The following is a 13,226-nucleotide window of genomic DNA, read 5'->3' as shown; positions in this document are numbered from 1 at the left end:
GGAAATAATTGACAGGCACATTATTCTAACGCCCGTTCTAAAGATCGGGTGTTATAATAACGATGTATGAACACAGCGGGCGGCATTGCATTGACTTCAATGCAATGCCGCCCCTGCAGTAAAGAACGGCTGCTGAGGCAATTGCAAAAGGCGGCTGATTTTCATATTTAAAAAAAAAAAAGTCTGTTTTTGCTGCGATGGCAATGCATTGAAGTCAATGGGAAGACGGACATCCAATGCACAAAATGCATTGAAGAACATACGTTTTTGCTGCAGGCATCAAAATAATGAACATGATCATTATTTTCGGACGCCTTTTGCAAACAGCGGACGTTTATTATTTGTAGTTCTTCTTTTGTCACCATTTTTTCTCCGTTTTTACTATTAAACTCAATGGACTTTTCAATTAAGACACGCCTAAAGGCCAATTAGTAACCCCAAACTAGAATAATGTACCAACAGTCGTCATTGCACTAAGGGGAGGCCTGACAACTAAATAACGTTATTTTAGACTCAAAATAACGGACGTCATTTTAAACGGAGCTGAAAAAACGTTGTGTGAACATAGCCTATAGCTGTAATTCTAGAAATACAGCCATATTTTCACCTCAAAAAACAATATGTAAACAAAGCCTAAAATGGACATCTTATGTACCTATAACTCATAAAAAAAAATCATACATCTATTATTGCATTCAAAGTGCTAACAGGGTGGGGATGAATAATAATTAAAAAAAGAATCAATCTATGCTCTAATAATTAGAAATCAATGCAGTGGTGCCTCATATATAGAATATAATGAACAGGCATACACATATCTATTTAGCTATCTATTGAAGGCCTTATATATTAATATAATAAAAAGTTAGAGGTAAATGTTGGAGTGAATGAGTTGCATTGGTTGAGTATATAAAACTAATGGTCACTTTTTTATTTACAGAACTGTGGCATAGTGACATAGTCTGTAACAGATTTTTCATTTTTTTCAATCCATTTCCCAAGTGGCTAATCCTGAAGTGACCAATCCTGCTTGCGTCCAATTATGTGTTTTGTTAAATGAGAAAGAAAAACACAAAAACACATAAGAGCATGGAACTTGCATACGTAATGAAATTTAAGCTGGTGCAAAATGTACACACTCAGAATGTTTGCATTTGTTGCGTATGTATAGCTGCATTATAAATCTCCATAGCTGGGCTTTTAACTGACAGCCTTCCTGCTGTGACCACTAAAAGTGAAATAAGGAAGGTGATACGTCTATATGTCAGATGTTATTTCATTGCAGCTATGTGAAAATTGTGTACAGTTTGATAAACTGGATGCCTGTTCAATGACTTGTATTGTTAGGTGCCATAGCGGTTATTTATCAAACTCTCCTGCTTAACTTACAGTGCTTTCATTTGGATTAGTTGGTAAGATAAACCAGGTGTTGTTTTTCTTCCCTCTCAAAACGTTGTATTGGATAGCTATATTTATCTGGTTACAGTTATATATAGTTGGGGATTTATTCTTACAATAAAACACATGCATAGGTCACACAGACATCTAGCACTGTAGGCAGGCAGAAGTAAATATCAATGCAGAGAGAAGATAGGTAGAGGGAATAGACATACTGTATACACAAAGTTACCATATATTGTTTGATATGGCCAAACCAGTATGTCTTGTCAAGAGAATGGTAGCTTGTTGCTAGAATATGATGCTAAAGTCTGATCGATGGGGTCTGTCTCTGTTGTGAAGCCCCACCAATGTGCCAGTGATGGCAGAAAGTGTCCTGTTACATAGTCTAATGTTGGCTCCAATTTACTCTTTTTCTAGGCAAACTAATGCTTCTTCTATTTGATTTGGCCAATGTAAGGGGTCACAGCAAGTTTATAACCACCAATCGGCCATAATATTAATGCTATAGGTCTAATATTGTGTAGGTCCACCGAATGCTGAAAAAAAAAAGACTTTGACCCTTTGGAGTCTTATAAGTTGCAAGGATAATAATAAACATCACTGTCATGAAGGCTTGCACCTGGTCTACATTCATTTGTAGGCAGGTGGAACATGCCAGAGTAACATCCATATAAATGCCCTAGGTTTCAGAGAACATTGGCCAGTGTATCCCACTACCTCTTTCTTTCCATAGTACATTTTAGTGACATCTCTTACCCATATAAGCAATGCATATGCACCTGGTTGTCCACCTAATGCCAGGCCACCTTTATCTATTGCTCCGTGGTTCAGTTATGATGCTTACTTGCTTATTGTTGGCAATTTCAGGAACTTGAAAATTGAAGGCAAATTATCCAGAAACTGGATATTGTTGTAGCTTTTAATCTTCAATGTAGCCCTATGTATTTCTATCAGGAGATTATTTTAGCCAATATGGGTGTGTAAGAAAAGACAATCATAGATATTTTCAGTTGCATTATTGTCACAATCGAACATCCTTTGGGCACTGTTAAGAGACTCCTTTAGAGATTAAATTTGTTACTTTGTTCAATTTGTGTTGCTTATGAAGATTAATGTACATTAACTTGCATGTTAATGGGAGTTCAGAGGTATAAGCTGGCAACAAAAAAATACATAAAATGTCTCATGTTCAGCTAAGAGTGCATTTAGGTAGATCCTAGTAGGCGGATTGAATGAATGGTTTTTCTGTAAGTGCGTCCCAGATGGCAAGGTCATAAACAGACAGTTCTAGCTAATCACATCACATATTGACCGGCACCCCAGCACCCCAGAGGCAGAACTGTTCCTGGGCATAGGAAGGTTAACTTCCTCCAGTTACATAATGGATGCAATTTGGTTAAATCATTTAGCTTTGATTCATTACAGTGATGCCCTAAAATATCAGAAAATATCCAGGTGACAGATCCCATTAAAGATGTTGCGTGAACATAGTTGCATAGTTTTACAATGAGTCATCTATACTGCTCATAGCCATTGTATGATGTCCTTGCTCTCACCTTAGGATTTGATACAGTCTATCTCTTTATGCAGTCCTCTGTGAGTGCAAAGCTCCTTGTTGTTCTTCAGGCTCATATTCTACACAGATGATCTGCACCAGCAGTCTAGCCTCTGCTGTATTGTACATAGGAAGTATCCAATTAGCACATTTTTTCCAGTCAGACTATGATAGAAATAGTACAGAATATGGCTATGTTCACACAGGGTCAAAAATAGAGAAAAGGCGGCTGATTTTGAAATTTAAAAAAACGTCCATTATTGTTGCAATTTAACTGACTGCAATGACAATGCATTGAAGTCAATGGTAAGACGGACGTCAAATGCACACAATGTATTGAATAACGGATGTTTTTTACCATGGACGTCAAAATTATGAACATGATGATTATTTTCGGACATCTTTTGCAAACAGCGGGCGTTTTTTATTAGTTGTACATACACAGTTTTTATTTCGTCACCTTTCTTTCTCTGCTTTTAATATTAAATTCAATGAACTTTTCAGTTAAGCCACACCCAAAGGGCAATTAGTAACCCCAAACTAGAATAATGATGATGATAGACGTCATTTTAAACAGAGCTGAAAAATATTGTGTGAACATAGCCTTTGGAAGCATATATTTATACAACACTAGCATAATTTGGTATATAAAAAAAATGACTGCCAATTTTCATGAAAAATTGTTTCGCTTTCTTTACTTGATAACTACTAAATTAATGATATGGTATGATAATTTAACTAGCCAGATGGTATAATATGGACTAAACTGTTCATAACAGTGTTTTCTACTGACTACAAAAGAATTATCAATATTTATTTGTGCATGACAACAAAGAGTATTGTCATGGTCAATATGTTATCATGAGGACCCGTGCAATTCTTTCTGTTTGTTACATTTTATGGCTATGTTCACACTACTTGTTACAACGGCCGTGATTCCTGCGTAGTGCTGCAGCCTGAGGTAATTCCGGCCTTAGTATACACGCATAGTATACACTCCGGCCGGAATCCCTAGCAGGGTCGTAGACAACTGACATGTCGGTTTCTTGCAGCCGCTATTTAGTCAATAGCGGCCGCAGAAAACCCTGTCAGTTCACACAATAGAGCGAGTGGCTCCGTCCGCTCGCTCTATTGTGTGCTGTGGGGAGTTCTGATGTGGGGCAAGGATGTGCCCGTATCCGAACTCTGCGGCCCGAAAGATCATCTGGCCGGTACTGCAGTACTGGCCTTGATGATCTTTTCAGAGACCGGATGTTCGGTGACCCGGTCGGGTCACGAAACGGCCGGTCTCTTATTAAGTGTGAACACAGTATTTTACACAAAATCCAGTTACTGTGTATTAGATGTCTCTCTATGTATTTAATATCTTTCATTTCATATCTAGCTCTATCTATCTATCTATCTATCTATCTATCTATCTATCTATTCATCGTACATGGAGACAGCAGGACAGCAAAAAGTAAAGGCTGAAAAGGCTATATGCAGAGATTTCTGAAATAAAAACGCAGCACTGCATAGACTTGTGCAAAAAGGTGAACCGTGTTTATAGCATCAAGTGGCAAAAAGCTACAATGTTTTTAAGCCACAAACAATAGGAAATGCCCACATATTATAATTCCCATAGTGACATCATATTGCAATCATTGAGAACATATGTGATAATTATGGTAGCCATACACAGTCATGTGCATCCTGTTTATATGTTGACACAACATAGATTGCATATCATGAAGATATAGTGATACTGTCACCCCCCCCCTTACTCTATGTGAGGTTCTCTGCACCATCCACAAGCTCAGACATTGCACATTTGATATATACATATGTAAATGTAGCTGTCAAAAATGAAATACATGGATGAAGATAAGTATAAGGGAATCAAAGCTAAAACAGTTAAAAAACTGTCCTAGTGTCAATATACAACACATTGGCCCCAGTGATGCGGCATGGAAAGCATAAGAAACACAAGTTGTATTTGAGAAAAAAATGGTACATAAACGGTGGCCTGAAAAAAAAAACTGTGAAAGAGAAAATTGCTTTCGTATGGAGAGGAGATCCCATGAGAAAGACTTAAATTGTGAAAATAACAGAAAAAAAACAACCAAATTAATATCATATGGCTGAATAACATTTCCATAAGTCATGCATACTTCTTTGTTTCACCTGATGGAATACCAACAGTATTACTTGTTGCCGTAGTATTGAGTGACGCGATGTTTCACACTTTACACGCACTTGCACTTGTTTTCACTATATCTTTATATTATGAAATGCACCGTTGGTTATGTATGTCAGTCAACGGCTATGTTCACACTACGTTTTTTCCTCTACGTTTTAACCTCAAAATTACGTCCCTCATTTCGCTGTTTGGCCGCCCATCAGTGCAATAACAACTGTTGGTACATTATTCTAGTTTAGGTGGACTAATTGGCATTTGGGTGTTACTTTCATTGAAAAGTCCATTGAATTTAATTGTAAATAGTAAAAAACGGTGAAAGGACGGCAAAAAAAGAAAAACTGTGTGAACAACTAAAAAATAACGTCCGGTGTTTTCAAAAGGCGTCCAAAAATAATTGTTATGATCATTATTTTGACATCGCCGTAGACAACATCTGTTATTTAATACACTGTGTGCATTGGACGTCTGTCATTCCATTGACTTCCATGCATTGCATTGTGGGTATTTTCTATTGTATGTGGCCTAAAAAGATTGTGTGAAGGGGTTGAAACATTGTTGCTTTTTGCCACTTTATATAAATAAAGTGCTGTATTTTTTTTTTTTTTCAGAATCAATCTGTCTATAATGCACAGTATCACCTACTTCATGTGCTTGTGTTATGTTACTATAACAGAGTGTTTCTAGACATGTAGGTGTCTTCTGGTTGTTAATGAATCGTACATTTCCTTGAAAGTGCGGAACTACATTTCCCTCTGTAAGGCTAAGGAGGATTGAATTAGGCGGCTGTAATAATAAACTTTTGCTGTTCCCATGTGGGATGTCACTATTTCCACCTCTGTGCTTTTCCAATTTAATTTCTCACTCAGATCTAGATGTCACTTGCAAAAATGAATCACAGTGCCATGATAACAGAGTATGTAGCAATCCAGTGCCTATCTCATTGATCTATGCAGCATCTATACTGCATAGATCTCAATGAGAGATCAGTGTGCATATACTAGTCCCCCAGGGACCCCCCTTTTCCCATGTTATAAATAAAAATAAATAAATAAATAAACATGTTTGGTATCGCCGCGTGCGTAATCGCCCGATCTATTAATTTATCACATTCCTGATCTCGAACGGTAAATGGTGTAAGCGCAAAAAAAACAAAATGCAAAATAGCGCATTTTCGGTCGCATATAATAATAATTTTTATTTATATAGCGCCACCAGTTTCCGCAGCACTTTAAAATTCTGGGGGTACATACATAGACAAAAATAGACGTTACAAATCTACATATAATTATCCATACATGAGGAGTGAGGGCCCTCCTTGCATGCATGAGCTTACACACTATCAGGAGGGGGTTTGAGACAAAATGCCAGAGGGGCAAAGTGCTTCATTGTTCTTATGGTCCGGCCATCTTTATAAATAAGGCAGTGCAGGTAAGGGTGGATGAACCTATCACCAACCAATATCTGCATGCACAGGTCTAAGTGCTTAAATGCTTGGCGTGTGTGTATGTATGTATGTATGTGTCTGTGTGTACGTGTGTGTGGTGGTGGTAGTGTGTGTGTGTGTGGGGGGGGGGGTTGAGGGTAGCAGTCAAATTAGGGAACCTGGTAAGCCTGCTTGAACAGATGTGTTTTGAGGGCACGTTTGAAGCTTTGTGTATTGGAGGTGAGTCTGACAGTCTTGGGTAATGCATTCCATAGTCATTAGAGGAGCGTAAGGCATGGGTAGGGCGGTAGACAGAGATGAGGGAGGAGATATAAAGAGGGTCAGCACTGTGGAGAGCTTTGTGGGTGAGCAGGAGGACTTTATTGTATCCTGTGTTTAATAGGGAGCCAATGTAGAGACTGGCACAGGGGGGAGGCATCGATATAGCGGCTGGACAGGGAGATGAGCCTGGCTGCTGTATTGAGAATGGACTGGAGAGAGGAGAGTTTAGAGGAAGGAAGGCCGATTAGTAAGGAATTGCAGTAGTCTAGACGGGAATGAATCAGAGCGAAAATGAGAGTTTTAGCTGAATCGACAGTAAGGAAGGGACAGATTTTAGAGATGTTTTTTAGATGCAGATTACAGGAACGTGAAAGAGATTTAATATGAGGAGTGAAGGAGAGATCCGAAGCAAACATAACCCCAAGGCAGCGGGCTTGCTGAGTAGGGGTTATGGTTGCACCACAGACAGAGATGGAGATGTCAGGTGGGGGGTGGCTAGCAGAGGGAGGGAATACAAGAAGCTCAGTCTTAGCAAGGTTTAGAAAAATCAAAATATCGCATATGCGCATTTAGGCTATGTTCACACTGCGTATGAATCCGTCCGTAGTGCGAACCGTGAATATACGCACGTAGTTTTGAGGTTGATGCGTTCACTTGAAAGTAAACGATATACGCCCGCACAGTGCACACTACGTATGAGCTTACGGCTGGATTGTATACGTCGCCGTGAAAAATGAACAAGACCATTGTTTGAGGACGGAAATGTTGAAACTCACGGCTGTGGATCTCCATGCGGTCCCGTACGAAGTACTTATTTCAGCCAAATTGAACTTGATTTTTCGATCCAAAAGGTTCTGTGTGGTTTACGGGGCTGGGCGAAGATTTCCAAGTAAATGACCTGCCTCAGATCGCTTTGAAACAAGCTAGGGAAGCATAACTGTACTACGGGCGTATGTTCGCGGTTCGTACGCATCCGGCTGCATGTCTATTTTTCCTACACCCGTAGTTTCAGCCGCACATGTATGGCGGTGTACAATCTACGGACGGATTCATACGCAGTGTGAACATAGCCTCAAGGTACCAATAGAAAGAACACATTATGGCACAAAAAATGACACCTCACACAGCCCCATAGAGCAAAGGATAAAAGCGCTATAAGCCTGGGAATGGAGCGATGTTAAGAAACATATATTTGTATTTTTTACACGCCATCACATAAAATAAAAGTTATACATGTTACATATCGTTGGATTCATACCGACTTGAGGAACATATATAAACAGTCAGTTTTACCCCACTGCGAATGGGGTAATTTAATTTCACCACACATTGAATTTTTTCCTGGTTTTCCAGTGTACTTTATGAAGAAAAGTCAGCCTGTCATAACAAAGTACAATTAGTGGCGCAAAAAATAAGGGCTCATGTGGGTTTCTAGGTGAAAAAATGCAAGTGCTTTGGCCTTTTAAGCAGTGCAAAAATGCAAATTGGCCCGGTCCTCTAAGGGTTAAAAAAAAAGGCTTTGATGTCTATATAAACGGCACAGTTAAAGGGGTACTGACAAGGAAATTTTTTATCCATCAAATCAATTGGTTTTAGAAAGTTATATAAATTTGTAATTTACTTCTATTTAAAAAAAAAATCTCCAGTCTTCCAGTACTTATCCGTTTCCTTTTAAATTAATGAGTGTCAGGAAGTAAAATAGATGTGTAATTTACATGTCAGGAACTGTACAGAGCAGGGGAGGTTTTCTATAAAGATTTGCTACTGCTCTGTGCAGTTCCTGTGACGGACAAAGGTGGCAGCAAAAAGCAGACTGGACTGGTACTGTTATACTTCACTTAAAACTGATAGTAATAATCTAAAAAAATAAATAAATAAGTTAACCTAATGCAATGGAAAGTCTGAACTGACAAGTCTGATCTGACAAGTCTGAACTGAGTTTTGTGCGAAAAATCGAGAAAAATTTGTTTTGTATTTCTCATAGTTTAAGTTGCATAACTTGACAAGATAAATGAGAAAAGAGGATTGTGTTTTCTATATATGTATTTTGGACATTTAAGGGTAGACCCAAAGAAGTCTGTATCAATTGCAGATACCGACAAATGTTGCAAAGTCTTGTGCAAGTTAAGCTGTTCCAGAATGTTTTGTGACTTTTTGACAGGGTGGCCAGGGGTGCAGCATGGTGTGGAGGAAGCGTGCTCTTTCCCTAATCCAAATGTAGCCCAATTTACACCTTGTACATAGGCATAATTGTAGGTGAAATCTACAGCAGTTCCAAGCTGGTGTAGATTTCTGTAAGGGCACATAGGTAGCCAGATTTATGGAGAGGACAGTGACATGCACTGGTGGGGGTGGGATACACCCGTCTTAATATTTTTCCCTCTAAGGGTCCAGTCACATGTACAAATATGAAGCTTCTAATTTAATGATGTGTTCAGTCATATAGTTACATTGATATCTGCAGCTTTGAATTTGCAACATCTAATCTGCTGCAGACTCTGTATGTTTGAATTGGCCCTTAGGCTCCATTCACTCTCCTGTAGCATTGTCCACAGCCTAAGACTGCAGCTACGGACAGCACTACGGATTGCACCCCCGGCCGTCAGCAGTTGCACGGACCCCTTTATTCACTATAAGAGATCTGTGCAATAAAGTTATGGCTTACAAGTAGTCTTTGAGGCACAGATCTCGACCCTAACACACATCTGTAATATGTACATATGTGTGTTTTGGACCATAGAAATTAACGGGTCTGCATCTGTCCCCATTTGTGGGTCCACCAATATGGACAGAATTAACCGATGTGTGAAAGGGACCACTTTTTGCCCCATTGACATCTGATTTCTTAATTGTGTCATCTGTGTCTTTCAGTTCTAAGAAATTGTTGGCATTTCCTGTCTGCAAAACAATCTAGATTAATGTACATTGTATATTTGTATAAAGTTCTGCCTTTTTCATGTCATTATAGAATCAAGAAGTAACCTGCAAGAGAGAAAAATGCCCGGTGGTATCAAAGGATTGCGCTTTGGTCATAAAGCAGAGAGGAGCTTGCTGTGAACGTTGTAAAGGTGCAGTTTTTTTTTTTATTATTCATTTTATTGAATAAATAATTTGTAATTTAGAATCTTGTATAATACCGGGCTTCTCAAGAGAGTTCCACCTGCTAAACATTATATCTTAGCCGACAATTATAAATCATCCTTAGCGCAGTTTATTGTTAAATCCCTATTCTAATAAAGTGGTTTGATGCACTGGGGGATGGACTACCACCCGCAGGTGCACTAATCCCCCCAGCTGGCCTGTCCCTTCTAATGAATAGCAGCAGAGCGGGCAAGCAGGGATGGATTGGTGCAATGGCTATGGTAGTATATAAGCAAAGGGATTTAACTACAAACTACATGAAAACTCACCTTTATCCTCAGCACCCCAAGTGCTATAGAGAGACACAGCAAGTTAGATGTGTGTAACCTGCTGTTAGCTTACTTTCTAAATATCTTAAAGGGAAACTATATCTTAGGAAAGCCAGGAACAATATGTAATTTTTTGGGTAAAAAAAAGCTGCATCCAGATGTTAGCTGAAAGTCAATAGGGAAATATAAAACACTCCTACAATGCCTTTTTGTGTTGTTTTTGTCCCATAAAACTCTTTTTTTCCTTCTTAAATGTGTAAATGTGTGTGTTTATTTTTGGTGTTTTTTTCACATTCTTCATGAGAAATTCTTGAATCCTAGAGTCACATGATTTGTAACAGGAAAAGTACAACAGAAAGAAATGCAACAAATGATGTTCTAGTACATTGGATAAGATTTATTGCAACTAATTCTTAGACAGTGTAAACTAAAACAAGACAGTCTAAGTATGCGCCAGATTTAGCAATGTGTATCAGGCTGTTTGATAAATCTGTCACATTCTAGTCTACTAGTCTAGACCAACTATAAGCTTAGGTCCAATTGGTGCACCTTAAGCTATGCCACCTTTTACTGATGCTACACCCGTTTTGCAGGGGGCGCACTCCTTTTGTTGTTTGTTGGAGAAAAATATCCCTAAAGTCTGTTAAATTAATCTTCCCCATAACACAGAGAAAAAAAACTAAAAACTAAATCAAATCATATAATAAGGCCTAATATACATATATACGGTGATCCGGCGGCATTTCCCTGCAGTTCAGTAGAAAAGTGCTGGAGGGAAACGCATCTCTGAACTGATCCCATTGTTTTCAATAAGACAGTTCGAATGATGCATTCTCACAATACTGCCACCGGACCGTCGGACAGACCGCACCTCAGAACGCTGCTTGCAGTGTTCTGACTTGCGGCCAGCTAAGCTATCCGGCACTGCATCCATTAAAGTCAATGGAGTGCCGGAGGCATCACTGGGTATAGACGGCAGCATTATGCCTTGTCCAGCTTTTGCCTCCGGCACTTCAAGGAGAGACGATGTCCCCAACAATATATGTAGTCATTAGCCCCCCCATTAACCCTTGTGACCCCGGCCCTGCAGCAGAGTGCCCCCTGGCAGGAAGGGGTTGCTCACTGGATCCTCTATACATGTGGAGCTCCCTATAGGAGATGTCCCCATGTCCTGCTGCCCACAGTAGAGTGCTCTTATGTTAGTTGTCCCCCCTATAGTAGTTCACCTGTTCTGGTGCTGCCTTCTATAGTAGCTGACCCTAGAGTAGATAGCCTGTATAGAGTCTATATCTGTTTCCGTAAAACTTTGGTTTGTATCTTGTCCACTTAAAATCCATAGGTAGAACAACAAGGTGCAGCATGGCCGAATAAGATTGCAATACAGCACTAGAAACAGGTTGGCTAAGGCCAATTGGGTCATGCAGCATCTTGTTGTTCTACCTATTTTATCTAGACAAAAAAAAGTTTTACTATTGCTACGTTGGAATTGTGCAATTTGTGTGTTTTTTTTCCCAAGCTGAAATCAGCCACAAAAAGAGTGTGTAAAGGAGACCTTAAAGGTAATATGTAATAACATCAAAGGCGGTTGGTACACTACAGCCAGGATCCAACGGCAGTGAAGATCATCTGGCTGGTATTGCAGTACCTGATGATTTTCTCTGACACCGGCTATTCCTCTCACAATGGCCGGTGTCTTTCTACATGAAAACATGGCCTTAAGGTGTATGGGGACCTTCTGATGATGTCAGTAGAGATATCGTTCGGGTGCGATGAATATTAAGTGCCCCACCCCTTTTGTTCTCTGAGGGATAAGCCACCTCCAGAACAGTAATGTTCTAGGTGCTAGATCCTGAGTATAAAAAGTAGTAACCATTCCTTGCGTATAATGATTGTTACTTCTGCAGTATAAATTATCTTTATTTTTTCTGGGAAATAGAAAAGTAATATTATATTGGTAAAGTGGCTTGGAGAGAAGTCTCTGATGCCACTGATACCTAGATGGTGACAAGGAGATATAAGGTGATGTAAAACATATAATTATATGTGTCATCATTATATACTATGTATATCATATTATCATAAGAACATCAGCCTATGTTTTGTAAAGTCTCTCTGCTAAATATTAAGTGCTGTTTTCTTTTGGTCTCTGGGAGCTCTTAATAGATCCCCTCAGTTGTTGCATTAGCTTAAAATATTGCATTGTGTGTGGCCAGCTGAGGCCTTTGTATGCACTGAGTGACTGGTTGGGTACAGTCCAAGAGAGGAAAATAAAACACATAGGGATATGGTTGGTGGAATTTATCAGCTGTGAGTATAGTCAGGAAGATTGTGCATAGTTTACTGTAGTTTCAGCACATATAAGAATTAGGCGCGTAATATATTCTTTTAATCATACAGATACTGTATACAGTGGTACCTCGGTTTAACCTCTTAACGACGCAGGACGAGTATACTTGTCCAAAGGGGCATTAAGGGTAAACAGAAAGGACTTCCAGCGCAAGCCCACTCTGCAGCCCGCGGTTCCTGGTTGCTATGTGCAGCTGGGGACCGCATGTATTAGCCGGTGCGTCCGATCACCGCTCCAAGCTAATTAACTATTTAAATGCAGCTGTCAAAGCTGACAGCTGCATTTAAATAGCCTGACCTCCCTGTCCCTGGTGTCTAGTGGGGGGGATCTCCCCCCCCCCCTTAATGCGATTGCGGAGGGGAGATCCCTTCTGCTGAGTTGGCCAGGGCTCAGCGTTGTAATGACGCTGATCCCGGCTTGGCAATCAGTGTATCTGATCTGCTGCAGACCAGAATAGTAGAGCAACGATCTGATGGATCAGTGCTCTATTATATACACAGCATTGATCACAATGGGAGATCAGTGCTGTGTATATAGAAGTCCCCAGGGAACCTCTAATTAATGTATGTGAAACAAAAATACAGTTTTTTTTATTAATTAAAAAAAATCCCCTCCCCTAATAAAAGTTT

At 39.6% G+C, this 13,226-nt stretch overlaps 1 protein-coding gene across 1 annotated transcript in view; it reads left to right on the top strand.

The window, feature by feature from the left end:
- BMPER (BMP binding endothelial regulator) overlaps nucleotides 1-13,226 on the top strand; it is a 206,300-nt gene that overhangs the window by 35,255 nt on the left and 157,819 nt on the right. The window contains exon 3 of the mRNA XM_069958442.1: nucleotides 9,809-9,908. Coding sequence (XP_069814543.1) covers nucleotides 9,809-9,908 — 100 coding nt within the window. The remainder of the gene's footprint in view (nucleotides 1-9,808; nucleotides 9,909-13,226) is intronic.

The sequence above is a fragment of the Dendropsophus ebraccatus genome, chromosome 2 (genome assembly GCF_027789765.1).
Source record: "Dendropsophus ebraccatus isolate aDenEbr1 chromosome 2, aDenEbr1.pat, whole genome shotgun sequence".
Taxonomy (NCBI): Eukaryota; Metazoa; Chordata; class Amphibia; order Anura; family Hylidae; genus Dendropsophus; species Dendropsophus ebraccatus.
The sequence above is the reverse complement of the archived record's forward strand: the minus strand, read 5'-3'. Positions and strand labels throughout refer to the sequence as shown.